The following is a 16,976-nucleotide window of genomic DNA, read 5'->3' as shown; positions in this document are numbered from 1 at the left end:
CTTGCTAAAACTATACAAGGCATTAATCAGACCAGACCTGGAATATTGTGAACAGTTTTGGTCTGCTTATCTGAGGAAAGATATCCTGGCATTGGAGGCGGCCCAGAGAAGGTTCACTCGGCTGATCCCGGGCGTGGAGGGGGGTTGAGGGGGTTGGGCCTGTACTCATTGGAGTTTAGAAGAATGTGAGCCAGCCTTATTGAGTCATACGGAATTCTCAGCGGGTTTGACAGAGTCGATGCCGAGAGATTTATTCCCCTTGTGGAAGAGTCTAGAACCAGAAGGCAGAATCTCAGAGTGACAGTATTATCTTAGACAGATGAGGAGGAAATTGTGGAATTCTTTACCGCAGAGAGCCTTAGAGGCTGGGGCATTCAGTATGTTCAAGGCTGAGATAGAGTTTTACTCAGTAAGGGAATCGAGGACACAGCGGGAAAGTGGAGTTGAAGATTATCACATCAAACCAGTCATGATCTCGCTGAATGGTGGAGCAACTTAATGGGCCGAATGGCCTACTTCTGCTCCTATGTCTTATGGAGGAGGAGGAGGGGAACTGGAGGCAAGAGTGGGTGAGAATAAAGAAAGAGGGATGGACTGGAATGAAGGTGGGGAGATGTGGTCGGGGGAGGAGTGAGGGGAGGTGGGTTCGGAGAGAAGGGTTTGGGGGGGGTGGGGCCAAGGGGCTTGGGGATGGCGGTGATGAGAGGTGAGGGATTCGGGGAGGTGAGGTCGCTGGGACAGGGTAATCGATGGTGAGAAATTGTTAAGCAAATTGAGTTCTGCAGTGAGGACAGGAAGTGAGATTCTTAATACAAATCCGGTATGAAACCTCCAGCAGATACTCAGCTTTATCAGGCTGACAGAGACAAGCGTTTACAGAAATGTCTGAGAAAATACCTTTCATTTCCGCTGCGTTTAGCAAGCATGTTCTTCATTATGGTGCACGGGATGTTGTGAAAGAAACTGACCTCATTTTCATCCTTCATATTTCATCAAGCCTTCTTCATCCAAAACTGCACAAGAATTCACCCACCCAGCCTCCTGTACAAGCTCCAGCTCCCCCCCCCCCAAACCCTGACCGCCCCCCCCCAAACCCTGACCTCCCACCCCCCCAAACCCTGACCTCTCACCCCCCCAAACCCCGACCCCCCCACCCCGTCAGTAACTTGACCCCTCAGACAGTCTCTCGAGCCAGCCCACTGATACGGCTCCATCCAGAGTGAAGGATTTGATACCTGCTGTGGTTAATAGATACTTGCTGAGTTTAGGTCCAACTTGCTGGGTTGAATCCCGGGTCTGTTATCACAGGGGGGAGGTAGTGGGTAGCACAGTGGTTAGCGCTGCTGCCTCACAACGCCAGGAACCCAGGTTCGATTCCCGGCTTTGGTCACTGCCTGTGTGGACTCTCCGTGTCTGCGTGGGTTTCCTCTGGATGCTCCCGTTTCCTCCCACAGTCCATGACGTGCTGGTTTGGTGTATTGGTCATGCTAAGTTCTCTGTCAGTGTACCCGAAGACACTGGAGTGGGGCGACTGGGGGGTTTTCACAATAACTTCATTGCAGTGTTAATGTAAACCTACTTGTGACAATAATAAATAAATAATGCTGGGTGGTTCCTGCCTATTGGTGCAATCTCCAACCATAATACAGGGCCCTATTTAAACCAGTGACCCCCCCGGCTGTAGAGTGTTCCCGTTGCCTTCTTTTCAAAGGTTCGGGCTGGATTTTATTGTCCTTTTAGAGTTCTGACAAATCTCCCTTTAAGGACTCGAACTTCATGCCACACTGACAGTGACGAGAGTTTCTTTAATTTGAGATTATAATCTGGAACAGCCTCTGGGTAACTATTTCCTTTCAGGCAGTGTAACTCCGGCTGGAATTTCAGTTGTGCCATAACGATTCCCAGAATCTCATTAACTTCAACTCGAAAATAACTCGGAATATCTCAGGCTGAGTCTACCTGCTCCGAGCCGTGGTTACTGCGAATCTGGGAACGTTGGGAAATGAACCCTAATTCCGGATCCCATGAATTGAGACAGGAATTGCCAGAATTCTTGTCTATTCATTACAGCCCAGACAATGGCCATTGGGCCAAACCCCAGCCTCCCCCCCCACCCCCCCGCCAAACCCCCGGCCTCCCACCCCTAACCTCCCCCCCACCCCCCAAACCCTGACCTCCCACCACCCCCCCAAACCCTGACCTCTCACCCCCCCCCCCCAAACCCCAGCCTCCCACCCCCTAATCCCTGACCTCCCACACCCCCCCAAGCCCCAGCCCCCCCCCCAGCCCCCCACCCCCTAATCCCTGACCTCCCACCGCCCCCCCCAAAACCCCGACCTCACGCCCCCCCCCCCCCAAACCCTGACCTTCCACCCACAAAGCCTGACCTCTCAACCTCAAACTCTGCTCTCTCACCCCCAAAACCCAGCTGTATATTACTGATGTAATCTAATCTGATTTACAGAATCCCTCCACTGCAGAAGGAGGCCATTCGGCCCATTTAGTTTGCACCACCATCTCACCCAGGCTCTATGCCCGTAACCTCACATTTTAACCCTACTAATTCCCCCCAGTGCTAGGGGCAATTTAGCATGGCCAACCAACCTAACCTCCCCATCTGTGGACTGTGGGAGGAAACCGGAGCACCTGGCGGAAACCCATGCAGACATGGGGAGAATGTACAAACTCCACCCATTGACCCACAGCTGGAATTGAACCCAGGTACCTGGCACTGTGAAGCAGCAATGCTAATCACTGTGCCACCATGTCACCCCCAATTCGCTATATTTGTACTTTTAGCAGCACCCTCTTATTTATGGTTTGAGTCTCTGCCTCAGCGTTCTTGTGAGAACGGTTCTTGCTCCAGTCCCCCTGTCCACCCCTCTGCCTGTGTTGGCATAATCCTGGATTCCGCAGGTTAGGAACACTCAGTGCCGTGGGCATGGATATCCATGCTCAGGCCCAGTCTGATCCCACACACCTCCTGCTGGTTACTGACTGAACTGCACCTACTGGGAGCTGCCTTTAACCCGGCTGCAAATCCCCATTGAAACCTCTTGGGAGATCCTGAGCTGAGGAATGAGATTGAAAGCAGAGCTCGGGGAAGGGGGGTCCTCGCTGCTGAATTTTTCCCCTGCCCTGACCTCACGGTGATTCCAGTTCAAGCCCTTTGATCCTGTGCCAGTTTTATTAGAAAGCTCTTGATCTTTTCAATGCCTGTTCCCAGACAGCCTGAAACTCAGGCAGAACAGAATGAGGGGCTTGGGGGTCAGTTTTAAACATTGCTGATGTCAATGACTGGGCTTGTTTAGATTCTCTCTCTCTCTCCTCCCCACATCAAACACATGGTGCTGACTTCAGCTGCTCCCACAGTCCTCTCATAATCCTCCATCCTTCCTCGTTCCTAAGTGCCACTTTTGTTTTCTTGGAGTTTTGAACTTAGTACCCACCCTCGTCCCTATCTCCTTACTGACATCCACCGCTCCCCCCCCCACCGACCAGTCCAAGATTGCCGAAAAGGAACAAAGATCCGCGAAGGCCAGAGTGGACAGTTTAAAATTGGAGATATTTCAGCTGAGATTGGAACTGGTGAGTGTTCCTGCTCCGGTTCACACACCTACCTGTGTTGTCCCCATCGCAATCCAGGGAAATGGGATTAGGTGGGAGTTCAGGTGTTTCTCATATGTCGGTGCAGACCCCATTTCAGAGCAGCCCTCCCCCACCTACACCCACCCCTGGACATAGGTCAGAGTTCAGTCGCCCATCGAGCCTGTTACACCCAATAGTCAGCACCGACAGAGATCCAGACTGAGACTCGCAGTCCAATACCGAGGGAGTGCCGCACTGTCAGGGGGTCGGTGCCGAGGGAGTGCCGCACTGTCAGGGGGTCGGTGCCGAGGGAGTGCCGCACTGTCAGGGGGTCGGTGCCGAGGGAGTGCCGCACTGTCAGGGGGTCGGTGCCGAGGGAGTGCCGCACTGTCAGGGGGTCGGTGCCGAGGGAGTGCCGCACTGTCAGGGGGTCGGTGCCGAGGGAGTGCCGCACTGTCAGGGGGTCGGTGCCGAGGGAGTGCCGCACTGTCAGGGGGTCGGTGCCGAGGGAGTGCCGCACTGTCAGGGGGTCGGTGCCGAGGGAGTGCCGCACTGTCAGGGGGTCGGTGCCGAGGGAGTGCCGCACTGTCAGGGGGTCGGTGCCGAGGGAGTGCCGCACTGTCAGGGGGTCGGTGCCGAGGGAGTGCCGCACTGTCAGGGGGTCGGTGCCGAGGGAGTGCCGCACTGGCTCAGAACAGGAATGTGAGGATGAAGAGGAAAGAAGCAGGCAGAGATTTGCGATGATATTTTATTTTAGATTTGCTCCAGTTTCTAGATTTCCTATGTGCGGAGTTGGCTAACCCGTCACTAAATCATAAACTGAACTCAAGCTACACAGTGTGCAGACACTCACCCACACAGACACCCACACAAACCCACTGAGAGAGTGACACAGAGGTACAGCTGATGGCTGTAACTACACTGAGGGAGAAATACAGTCAGCAGTTACTCAGACAAGTCTCTGCTATCATCAACAGGGATCCAGCTGGGAGGATGTTAGCATTGTGGAAACATAAAAATGGTGAGAGCACAGTACAAAGTCCCTGTCAGACAGGGAGTGATACAAGAGGGTGCGTTCCTGATGAGGTGACTGCGTCTCTCCTTCAGGGTCACGTTCAGGCGCAGTGCTGCTTGATGAAGTTGATCAGTCCATTGGTGGAACTGTCATGCGAGGTCACGGTGCCCGGGGAGGCCAGTTCCGGCTCGATCGCTTTCGCCAGTTGTTTACCCAGTTCCACTCTGTAATTAACCAGGTAAAAAGTCACGTCCTGAGTAAGAATCCTCACCTCAAAACCAACTTTTCCCATTCCTCTCCATTCCCACCACATCTCAGATAGTTAGATAACGAGGGCAAGTGACTCGTTTACGACTGTGAGAGACTGGTTTCACAGCCAGTATTTATTTCCCAGGCTTTGGTCGCTTAGGGCGACGGGAGAATCTGGGATTGTTTCCTTGGAGCAGAGGGTGACCGGTTTGGATAGTTACTACCTAGAAACTGTTTCCAGAAGCTGGAGGGTTGGTAACTGGACAATAGAGATAGAGGATGATGGGGAAAAGGAGGATTAAATATTGACACCCTGACTCCTGGTGATCTGGAAGGCGCTGCCTGGAAGGACAAGGGAAGCAGATCCTATAACAAAAGGGAATAGGCGCAGTAGCTGGCACTGCTGGCTCAGGGACCTGGGTTTGATTCCCGGCTTGGGTCACTGTCTGTGCGGAGTTTGCGCATTCTCCCCGTGTCTGCATGGGTTTCCTCCGGGTGCTCTGGTTTCTCCCACAGTCTGAAAGACGTGCTGGTTAGCTGCAATGACCCGAACAGGCACCAGAGTGTGGCGACTAGGGGAATTTCACAGTAACTTCATTGTGGTGTTAATGTTAAGGCTTACCAGCGACTCATAAATAAACTTTACTTTAGGAGAATTGTCCAGGGTTGTGGGAGAGGGGCTGGGGAGTGGGATCAATGGAATAGTTCTTTCAAAGCGCGAGTATAAACAGGATGGACTGAATGGCTGCCTTGAAGGGCTGATTGAATTGAGGTGTGTAAAAATATTAAAGGATTTGTTAAGGTAGAAACAAAGAAATTATTTGGGGACAGAACAAGGAGGGAAAATCCATAAAATGAGACCGGCTGTTCAGGAGTGATGACAAAGTATTTTTCCACACATTTCAGGGAGTGAAAATTTGGGAACTCTCAACTGGAAGAGAAGGGAATGGTTTTGTTTGGGATGGACAGTGACAGTGATGGAGAGAAGACCATCAATCAGCCATCGTCTGAACAAACTGGAGGGTCAAATAATTTCCTCCTATTCTCATTTTTTAACTGAAGGAAAAGAACGAGGGATATTGTAATTTTGTTGGGTATATTAACCATTCCCAGCTACAGTAACTTTCATTTTACACCTTGGATTCCCCTCCCCACCCCGGAACAGAGCTGGGTTCTCACCCCCACTGGTCGTAGCTGTTGATGTCCCAGATGACACCTTGTACAAAGATCTTGTGTTCGTACATTGCTGTTGAGAATCAAGAGTCAGAACGTTAGAGAGAAGAATGTCCAGTGCAGAATTCCCAATCCCGCTATCCAGTGGGGAATCACACCTCCACTGACTGCCCTGATCCTCGAGACAAAATCCCAGTCTGAACCACATGGCTGTGAATGAAGGCACAGCTCAGGCTCCTTGTCGGTCACTCTCCACACCGAGAAAGCGAGAGAAAGTCAGTCGGTAATTCTGGCAAGGGATCCAGGCTGGGCAACGGACCGACCAAAAGCCCACCAGCTTCCGGAGGGACTGGAAAATCCCAGCCCGAGGCTTCTCCAGATGCCAGTGCCGCTGGCTAGACCAGCATTTACTGCCCTTGAGAAGGTGGCGATGAGCTGCTGCAGTCCACGTGGTGTAGGTACAGCCACAGTGCTGTTAGGGAGGGAGTTCCAGGGTTTTGACTCCAGCGACAGTGATGGATGTGTCCCCATTCTGCGCCCCCCCCCCCCCCACCGCCCAGTCCGAGGCCCCACTTACCAATCAGAGCTCCCAGGATAAATGGTGTCAGCTTCTTGAAGACGATGGAGTTGGTCGGTCGATTTCCCTCAAAGACCTGTGGCAGTAACGAGAGAAAGTGAATGTCCGAGTGCGGGGGAAAGCTCCAGATCGCTCCCACCGAGAGAGCTCGGCTGGGACGGGACAGCCTCGGGGGGGGGGGGGGGGGGTCGGTTTGTGACGGAGGGTGGAGTCAAACAGGATTCAAAAGGAATGTTGTGGGTGGGGAAGCTTCTCAGCCGAGTGAAACCGGCAGCAATAACTGTGTTCACCAGACTCACAGGCAGGAGATGGAAGGGGAATCGGAGAGAAACTGCTTCCTCTGCTGGTGCTGGGGGGGGGGGGGGAGTCGAGGGGAAGGGGAAGGGGGAGTCGAGGGGGAGGGGAAGAAGGCGGGGGGGGGAGTCGAGGGGGAGGGGGTTTTAGGCCGGTCAGGGATGATGTCAGGACACTCTTTTTCATACAAATCGGGAACAGTCTCTCTGCTCCCAAAACTCCGTTCAGACTGGGAAAAAGTCAATATTGTCCGTGTTGATGGAGTTTTCAGTCCGGAATGTTAAAGAATGTGGCAGAAGTGAGGCTAAAATCCGGCGTTAGACAGTGTTCAGAACACTGGAAGAGTGACTGGCCTCCTCCTGTTACTGGGAGAGTCAGTGTGAGGGTGAGTGTGAGGGACAGGGTGAGTGTGAGGGTGAGGGTGATGAGGGCAGGGAGTCTTGGCCGAGGTGCAGCGTACCTTGTGAGGAACCAGCTTCTTCAGCTCTTCCCCACTCAGACCGGCAGCTTGCAATTCTTTACAAGCTTCGTCCGCCGACTTCCCTTTCATCAAAGCTTCTGTCTGAGCCAGGAAATTCGCCAGGAGAATCTGAGAAATAACACATCAAAACATTAGCAAGAATAAAGGACTTGCATTTATATAGCGCCTTGCCTGACCTCAAGACCCTTCAAACTGCTTTGCAGCCAGTTCAGTGCGTTCAAAATGTGTCACTGCTGTAATGTCGGAAAAATGGCAGCCAATTAGTGCACAACAAGATCCCACAAATGGCAATGAGAGAAAGGCCAGATCAGCTGCTCTTTCTCCGTGCTGTTGTTGGGAGTTGGACATCGGGGAAAATTCCCCAGCTTTTCTCTAAAACACCTTTAACCAACTGAGGTGGCAGGAGACTGAGGGCCCAGAAAGATCTGACAGTGCAGCACTCCCTCAGTACTGACCCTCTGACAGTGCAGCACTCCCTCAGTACTGACCCTCTGACAGTGCGGCACTCCCTCAGTACTGACCCTCTGACAGTGCGGCACTCCCTCAGTACTGACCCTCTGACAGTGCGGCACTCCCTCAGTACTGACCCTCTGACAGTGCGGCACTCCCTCAGTACTGACCCTCTGACAGTGCAGCACTCCCTCAGTACTGACCCTCTGACAGTGCGGCACTCCCCCAGTACTGACCCTCTGGCAGGGGGATCTCACAGGGATCGGGGAGCAGAGATCTGTATTTCAATGATCTGTTTGTTGAGCTTTTGTTCCTGGAATTTAATCTTTTAAGTCTTCAAAACATCAGGCCAATCCTGACAACAAGGAGTGCGTAGTCAGGAAGGATTCCCAGCAGCCTCTTCTGCAAGAGGGTTTGAATGGCTTCCTCTCTCTCTGATTTGATATCAGGAATTAAGCTGAACCGTGTGTGTTACCGAATAAACCAATATGCATGTTGCAGCACAGTGGTTAGCGCTGCTGCCTCACAGCACCAGGGACCCAGGTTCGATTCCCGGCTTGGATCACTGTCTGTGTGGAGTCTGCACATTCTCCCCATGTCTGCGTGGGTTTCCCCCAGATGCTCTGGTTTTCTCCCACTGACGTACTGGTTAGGGTACATTGGCCATGCTAAATTCTCCCTCTGTGTACCCGAACAGGTGCCAGAATGTGGCGACTAGGGGATTTTCACAGTAACTTCACTGCAGTGTTGATATAAGCCAACTTGTGACACGAAAAAATAAACTTTCACAAAAAGCTGGGAGGTGCCTTGAAGGAAGTTTCTGGAACTGCTCTGCAGACACTGTCCTTTAGGGGGAGCCATTGTCTTCCCGTTTCACAAACCCCTCTGTGAAGGAGAAAATTGCTTTAAAAACTCAAACTGATTCCAAAACTCTTCACGTACAAACCTTTCTCCCTCTGACACTTGTCCCATTTCCTTTAGAGAGTTACTATTGAATCTGCCCATTCAGACGTCTCGTTCCAGATTTTAACTCATTGCAAAGAATAAATTCTCCTGTAGCCAATCTCCTTCAAATCTGTGCCCTCGGGTTACTGCTCCAGGTTCTCCCACTTACCTTTCATAGCTTTATAACAGCCCTACTGAATCTCCCCTTAGCCTCTGCTCCTAATCAGCTCACATCCCACTGTACAGCAGACAGATTCGGGGGCCGAATGGCCACTCCCTGTCTCAGTGCCCTGAGGATAACAATTCCAACCTCTCCAGCCTCATGTTTTCACTCGCTGTGAACAGAAACAGTTTTGCTTCGTGTGAGGGGATCCCTTTGCTGCTTTGACGATTTTGTTAACTGAGACAGGCTTAAACTAGCAAACAAACTGAAGAGTGGAAGGGCGTCAGGAACACTTGTGTGCGATGTCCCTGTCCGTCTTGACTCAGGGGGTCACTCACTTGCCTCAGAGTCAAATTGAGTAGATCCATGTTGAGTAGTCTGGGTCTGTACTCGTTGGAGTTTAGAAGGATGAGGGGGGATCTTATAGAGACTTACAAGATAATGAAGGGGATGGATAGGGTAGAGGGAGAGAGATTCTTCCCGCTTAGAAAGGACAGCAGGACTAGAGGACACAGCCTCGGGGGGGGGTGATGTTTAGATCAGAGTTGAGGAGGAACTTCTTCACTCAAAGGGTGGTGAATCTCTGGAATTCTCTGCCTGTTGAAGTGGTGGAGGCTACCTCGCTAAATATATTTAAGTCACGGGTAGATAGGTTTTTGACAGACAGGGGATTAAGGGTTATGGGGAGAAAGCGGGAAAGTGGAACTGATCCACTTCAGATCAGCCATGATCTTATTGAATGGCGGGGCAGGCTCGAAGGGCTAGATGGCCGACTCCTGCTCCTATTTCTTATGTTCTTATGTACAGAGGAGAAGGGGACGTTCTTCCTCACACTACCAGCAATATTGATCCCTTACCCAAGGGCACAGAGGCGTGAGCTGTTGTGACACTGCTGTTTGTGGGATCTTGCTGTGCACAAATTGGCTGCTATGTTCCCTACGGTATAACAATGGCCACACCTTAAGGATACGTCACTGACTTTGGGATGTCCTGAGGTTATGGAAAACGAGTCTATTGTCCACACTTACCCAGCTCCTCGAATAAAACACTCCAGGATGTTAACCGCTGGGCTGGACTATAGGTAAGCTTTATTACACTAACATAAAAACAGGAAATCTCAGCCAGTCTCTCCCAGCATTTCCTGTTTTTATTTCAGATTTCCAGCTTGTGGCAATGGACACTGCCTGGTATAACAATTTCCCTTCAAAGGGCCACCAGCTCGAATTAAAAACCTTTCATTTAAAATAAATCCCAATGGAACATACATCAAAACGTTTGTAGTTAAACGTGGGAACGGATTTCCTCCCTGACTGGAATTCTCCAGTCTCGCTCACCAAAACTCCCGGACCCCCGGCACAACGGACTAAATCGAAGGGAAACGTGGGTATTGGTTGATGGGCGAAGGTGATTTTTAACCTGTTGGAGCTGTAAAGGCACAAAAACTAAATCTTAGGGTGGGAAATTCCAGCCGCATTCACAGCGAAACCGGAAAATCCCGCTCGAGGTCAACGGACCTTTCCGTGGTCCGCTCCTCGCCCGCTACGATTCCCTTAGACTGAAATGCTTCATTTTTAAGACTATTTGAGTGATAGTGGTATACAGCACAGGAAAAGGCCCTTTGGCCCATCACTTCTGCACCAGTCAAAGACAAACCATCCCGCTGGATTCTCAGGATAAAACCAGCCGCCGTTTCGGAGTGAATGTATTTGGTGCACAGCCCCTGAGCTCGAATGTGGCGAGATTTATAGCACAGAATGAGGCCATTCAGCCCATTGTGCTCAATCTCTTAGGACCGACTGACCCACGTTCAACTGCTGTTCACATTGGCCTTCAAAGTTCTCGTTTGAATATTTGCTACAACCACCAAGATCTGTACCAGCTGCTGGAACAGAGCTACCCAGCTACAGCCCACTTTCCAGTCTGCCCAGTAACCTTGCCCGAATCTGGGATTCTCCAGTCCTGCTGCAGTGAGTGGAGCTTTGGTTGAGTGAGACTGGAGAATTCCAGTCAGGGTTTGTGTTTTGGATCACCCTCCAGACACCCAGCACCCTCCGGACGAAAGAAATGATTCAACTCCCCTCGCACCCTCTTCCCAGCCCACACCTCCAGCCTATCCACCTCTCCCCTGAGGCAAACCAATCGTTCCTTTGGACCCGGTCTGGGTTTCTTAGAACGCCAAACACCCCAATTAAACCACGCCCCCCACCCCCCGACATTCAGTGTTCTTATACCTTGTGATGCAGACCATTCCGGATTGGGTTCTGAGTCTGTGCGGGGATTAAGAAATCAGCAGGAATCATCCGGGTCCCTAAGGGAGAGAGAGACAGGATCGGACACCGCGGAGAGGTCAGAGATTGGTTACTGAGCACACCCTCCCCCCTGCCCCCATATCAAACAGCCTCACACCCCATCTCACCCCCCACTTTATTGACATTCCCGATTATTACCTCCCAGTCAGCTCTGCCGTCTTACTTGCCGAGGTGCAGGTTTTGAAAAGGGTACGAGGAGTAGTTTCAGAAGCAAATTACATTTCTGTAACGCCTTTCACATCCTCAGGAGTTCTCAGAATGCCTCACGTCCAAACTATGCCTCTAAACACAGTCAGGATTATCAAATAAAATTCAACCCCGTTCCCCGAGGGGGGAATAACAGGACCTGGGAACCAGTGGGTTTTAGAGGATGAGAGAGAAGCAGGCAGGTTGAGGGAGGGAATTCCAGAGCCTGGGGCTCAGGGAGGTGAGTGCACAGCTTCCTCCTGGAGAATGAATGAAAATGTACAAGAGGTCAGAGTTAGAAAAGCACTGGAGTTCTGTGTGCAGTTTTGGTCACCGCACTTATGGAAGGATATATTGGCCTTGGAGGGAGTGCAGAGAAGGTTCACTAGGCTGATACCGGAGATGAGGGGGTTGGACTATGAGGAGAGACTAAATAGACTGGGTCTGTACGCGTTGGAGTTTAGAAGGGTGAGGGGGGATCTTATAGAGACGTATAAGATAATGAAAGGGATGGATAGGGTAGAGGTAGAGAGATTCTTCCCGCTTAGAAAGGATAGCAGGACTAGAGGGCACAGCCTCAAGATAAGGGGGGGGGGGGCGCAGTTTAGAACAGAGTTAAGGAGGAACTTCTTCACTCAGAGGGTGGTGAATCTCTGGAATTCTCTGCCCGTTGAAGTGGTGGAGGCTGCCTCGCTAAATATATTTAAGACGCGGGTAGATAGATTTCTGATAGACAAGGGAATTAAGGATTATGGGGAGAAAGCGGGAAAGTGGAACTGAGCCACGACAGATCAGCCATGATCTTATTGAATGGCGGGGCAGGCTCGAAGGGCTGGATGGCCTACTCCTGCTCCTATTTCTTATGTTCTTATGTACTAATATCTCGGAGGTCAGTAAGGGTCATTGCCATGGAGAGCTGTGACTACACACACACACCCACACACACACACTCACCCTGGTGGATCAGCTGGTAGAATGCGTGCTGCCCATTGGTACCAGGTTCTCCCCAGACAATCGGTCCAGTACTGTAGTCCACCCGGGTCCCTTTGCTGGTGATGTACTTGCCATTAGATTCCATATCCCCCTGGAAAAACACAGACAGACAGAGAGTGGGGTGGGGGGAGGCGAAAGAGACAGGCAGCAAGAGGGAGTGAAAGTGACAGGCAGAGATAGACAAACAGGCAGAGGGAGAGAGAGAGAGAGAGAGAGAGAGATACAAACAGAGAGAGAGAGTGTGACAGGGAGAGAGAGAGAGATTAGTGAATTGCTGAAACAAGAACAACATTCCAGTTTACAGATAAAGATACGGCAGCTCCTTCACTCCCCGCAGTAAGATATCATCCTCCTGCTCCACCTAATGTTGCTGAACCTGTCTCAAACTGCCCCGAGTCCTGCTCTTTGCTGACATGTACCTCAGCCAAACACAAACCACACCAAAGTTAAAAACAAGGAGGCCATTCAGCCCATCAAGCCTGCTCCACCTTTCAATAAGGTCACAGTGGATTTTCTAACTTAATTCCACTTTCCCGTCTGCTCCTGTATCCTCCGATTCTCTTAGTGTCCAAAATTCAGGCAGCCTCAGTCTTGGTGATACCCAACATCTGAACAGCTCTCTGGGGCAGAGACAATCGGATGTAGGAGCAGACGGAGGTCATTCAGCCCATCGAATCTGCTCCCCCATTCAATGAAGTTGTGACAGTTACGACAATAAACTCCCGCCTTATCCCCATAAACCTCGATTCCCTGACTGATTAAAAATCTGTCTGTCTCAGACTTCAACACACTTAATGACCCAGCCTCTACAGCCCTCTATGATAAAGACTTCTACACATTCACTCCCCTCTGAGAGAAGAAATTCCTCCTCATCTCTGTCCAAGTGGGCCATTCCTTACTCTGAGATGCTACCCTCTAGTCCCTGACTCTCCCACACGGGGAAACAACCAGTGTCTACTCCGGCAAACTTCCAAGACTCCGATATGTCTCAATAAGGTCGCCTCTCATTCTTCTCAACTCTGATGAGTACAGGCTCGACCCCCTTAACCTCTCCTCATAACAAATCCCCTCCACACTCAGGATCAACCTCGTAAACCTTCTCTGGACTGCCTCCAATACCAGGGTATCTTTCTTCCGGTAAGGGGACCAAAACTGTTCACGTCATCCCACAGGTGGTCCAACTAGTGCCTTGTATAATTTTAGCAAGACTTTCCCTATTTTTAGGCTCCATTTCCTTTGAAATCAAGACCGTCATCCCATTTCCCTTCCCTATCACCTGCTGAACTTCCATGCTAGTTTTGTGTGATTTATTCCCGAAACTTCTCTGTGCTGCCGCTTTCTGCAGTCTTTCTCCATTTAAATAATATTAATCTCTTTTATTCTTCTAACTGCATAGCTTCATATTTTCCTGTATTACGTTCCATCTGCCAAGTTTATGCCCACCCACCTAACTGATCTATATGCCTTGGTATACTCTTTGTGTCATCCTCACCATTTGCCTTCCCACCTATTTTTGCATCACCTGTGAGCTTGGCAAGAGTACATCCACTTGCCTCGTCCAAACCGTTAAAATATGTTGTGAATAATAGTGGCCCTAGCAGTGATCCATGCAGATCTTCACTAGTTACAGGTTTCCATCCTGAAAATGTCCCTCTTATCCCAACTCTCTTCTATCAGTTCGCCAATCCTCTATCTATGGTAATATACTCCCCCTAACATCATGGGCTCTTATCTTATTAAGCAGCTTTCTGTGGGTATCTTGGAGAGAATTTGAAAGATTTTCTAACTGAGAGGAATATTTCCTCATTGAGTTGGGAATGGCTGATCCTTTATCCTGAGACTGCGCTAACAATTGGATTGGGTTCCGATAGGGTTCAAGTGCATAATATGCAGAGCAATAGCTGGAAGTGGTCTCCATTATAATCAGTGTAGTTTCAGTCTGTACACATACCCAGACAACAACCCCCCACCCACCCCACACAACACCCACCCATCCCCATGCAACACCCACCCACCCACACCCACTCAACACCCATCCACCCCATGCAACACCCATCCACCCACGCCCACTCAACACCCATCCACCCCCATGCAACACCCATCCACCCACAACCTCCTTCCTAATATCTCCCACCCTCAATATTCAAAACACAGCTCATACAGACCCCCACCCCACTCAGAGCCTTCCTATCCACCTACACAGATACACGCCAACTGGTTGGAAGTCACTCATTTCAGCTCTAGGACATCACTGCAGGATTTCCTCAGGGCAGTGTCCTAGACCCAACCATCGTCAGCTGTTTCATCAATGACCTTACTTCCATTCTTAGGTCAGAGCGGGGATTTTCATTGATGACTCAGTATCATTTGCACTGAAGTAGTCTGTGCCCAAATGCAACAGACCTGGACAATATCCAGGCTTGGGCTGACAAGTGGCAAGTCATGTTCTTACTATTACTTATTCTATTACTTATTACATATTCTTACTATTACTTACATGGCGAAAAACTGCAGCAGGCGACGGTGCAGAGGGACCTCGGGGTCCTTGTGCATGAATCGCAAAAACCCAGCTTGCAGGTGCAGCAGGTGGTCAGGAAGGCGAATGGGATGCTGGCCTTCATAGCGAGGGGGATTGAATATAAAAGTAGGGAGGTCTTGCTGCAGCTGTATAGGGCATTGGTGAGGCTGCAGCTGGAGTACTGTGTGCAGTTTTGGTCGCCGTACTTACGCAAGGATATTTTGGCCTTGGAGGGAGTGCAGAGGAGGTTTACTAGGCTGATACCGGAGTTGAGGGGGTTGAGCTATGAGGAGAGGCTGAATAAACTGGGCTTGTACTCGTTAGAGTTTAGAAGAATGAGGGGAGATCTCATTGAGACGTATAAGATGATGAATGGGATGGATAGGATAGAGGTGGAGAGACTCTTCCCGCTCAGAAAGGACAGTAGGACTAGGGGGCACAGCCTCAAGATAAAGGGGGGGCGGTTTAGAATGGAGTTGAGGAAGAACTTCTTCACTCAAAGGGTGGTGAATCTCTGGAATTCTCTGCCCGTTGAAGTGGTGGAGGCTGCCTCGCTAAATATTTTTAAGACGCAGGTTGATGGGTTTTTGATAAGAGAGGGGATTAAGGGTTATGGGGAGAGGGCCGGGAAAGTGGAACTGAGCCACGACAGATCAGCCATGATCTTATTGAATGGCGGGCAGGCTCGAAGGGCTGGATGGCCTACTCCTGCTCCTATTTCTTATGTTCTTATGACACACACAGGCACACGCCCTCCTCTGGACTTGGTGTTTGTTGGAAGGGTTTTCTGTACCTGTTGGAAGTACGCTGCAAAGCGGTGGAGATATTGATCGTAGGGCAGCAGCGCGTGGGTCTCCACTTTGTAGAAGTTGATGTACCAGATCCCAAGCAGAGCCAGTAACACCGGAGCGTTCTGCTCCAGCGGGGCACAATGGAAGTGACGGTCCTTCAAAACCAGAGAGCAGAGTGAGGGATTGGGGTTACAGAGCATCCTCCATAGTAACACACATCACAGCAGCATCGCAAACACAGCTCAACACCCAGACACACAGATATCAGCACCGGGTGACCAGAAACCCAGTCAGAGTGGGGGCAGAGAGAGAGAGGGAGAGAGGAGGGAGGGGGGACAGAGAGAGAGAGAGAGAGAGAGAAAGGCAGGGGGCACAGAGAGAGAGGGGCAGAGAGAGGGCAGAGAGAGGAGAGGGGGCAGAGAGAGAGAGGGCAGAGAGAGGAGAGGGGGCAGAGAGAGAGAGAGAGGGAGGGAGAGGGGGCAGAGAGAGAGAGAGGGAGGGAGAGGGGGCAGAGAGAGAGAGAGGGAGGGAGAGGGGGCAGAGAGAGAAAGGGGAGGGAGAGGGGGCAGAGAGAGAGAGGGGGAGGGAGAGGGGGCAGAGAGAGAGAGAGGGAGGGAGAGGGGGCAGAGAGAGCGAGAGGGAGAGGGGGCAGAATGAGAGAGAAGGAGGGGGGCAGAATGAGAGAGAGGGAGAGGGGGCAGAGAGAGAGAGGGAGGGAGAGGGGGCAGAGAGAGAGAGGGAGGGAGAGGGGGCAGAGAGAGGGAGGGAGGGAGAGGGGGCAGAGAGAGGAGGAGGGAGAGGGGGCAGAGAGAGAGAGAGAGGGAGAGGGGGCAGAATGAGAGAGAGGGAGGGAGAGGGGGCAGAGAGAGAGGAGGGAGGGAGGGGGCAGAGAGAGAGAGAGAGGGAGGGAGAGGGGGCAGGAGAGAGAGAGGGAGGGAGGGGGAGAGGAGAGAGAGAGAGGGAGGGAGAGGGGGCAGAGAGAGAGAGGAGGGAGAGGGGGCAGAGAGAGAGAGGGAGGGAGAGGGGGCAGAGAGAGAGAGGGAGGGAGAGGGGGCAGAGAGAGAGAGGGAGGGAGAGGGGGCAGAGAGAGAGAGGGAGGGAGAGGGGCAGAGAGAGAGAGGGAGGGAGAGGGGGCAGAGAGAGAGAGGGAGGGAGAGGGGGCAGAGAGAGAGAGGGAGGGAGAGGGGGCAGAGAGAGAGAGGAGAGAGGAGGGAGAGGGGGCAGAGAGAGAGAGGGAGGGAGAG

General features: G+C 51.5%; 1 protein-coding gene across 1 annotated transcript; it reads right to left on the bottom strand.

Annotated features, from left to right (window-relative positions):
- Positions 1-4,322: 4,322 nt before the first annotated feature.
- Positions 4,323-15,846, bottom strand: gpia (glucose-6-phosphate isomerase a). Its single transcript, XM_080185193.1, has 7 exons — positions 15,735-15,846; positions 12,385-12,514; positions 11,167-11,243; positions 7,357-7,485; positions 6,603-6,678; positions 6,032-6,098; positions 4,323-4,827 (listed from the first exon to the last, which is right to left on the bottom strand). Exons 2-7 carry the CDS (start codon positions 12,506-12,508, stop codon positions 4,704-4,706), a joined length of 597 nt encoding a protein of 198 aa, XP_080041319.1. The 5' UTR covers positions 12,509-12,514; positions 15,735-15,846; the 3' UTR covers positions 4,323-4,703.
- Positions 15,847-16,976: the final 1,130 nt, after the last annotated feature.

This window comes from Carcharhinus amblyrhynchos, unplaced genomic scaffold (genome assembly GCF_965287045.1).
Source record: "Carcharhinus amblyrhynchos unplaced genomic scaffold, sCarAmb.v2.hapA chromosome_1354, whole genome shotgun sequence".
Classification (NCBI taxonomy): Eukaryota; Metazoa; Chordata; class Chondrichthyes; order Carcharhiniformes; family Carcharhinidae; genus Carcharhinus; species Carcharhinus amblyrhynchos.
The sequence above is the reverse complement of the archived record's forward strand: the minus strand, read 5'-3'. Positions and strand labels throughout refer to the sequence as shown.

What these genes read in the sequence shown, in the direction of transcription:
- gpia (XM_080185193.1), bottom strand. Translation starts at nt 12,508, where the DNA reads ATGGAATCTAATGGCAAGTACATCACCAGCAAAGGGACCCGGGTGGAC. An exon ending in CTACCAGCTGATCCACCAGG is followed by an intron (nt 11,244 to 12,384) that starts GTGAGTGTGTGT and finishes TCTCTCCCTTAG; the next exon opens with GGACCCGGATGATTCCTGCT. An exon ending in AACAGCTACGACCAGTGGGG is followed by an intron (nt 4,828 to 6,031) that starts GTGAGAACCCAG and finishes GGTTAATTACAG; the next exon opens with AGTGGAACTGGGTAAACAAC.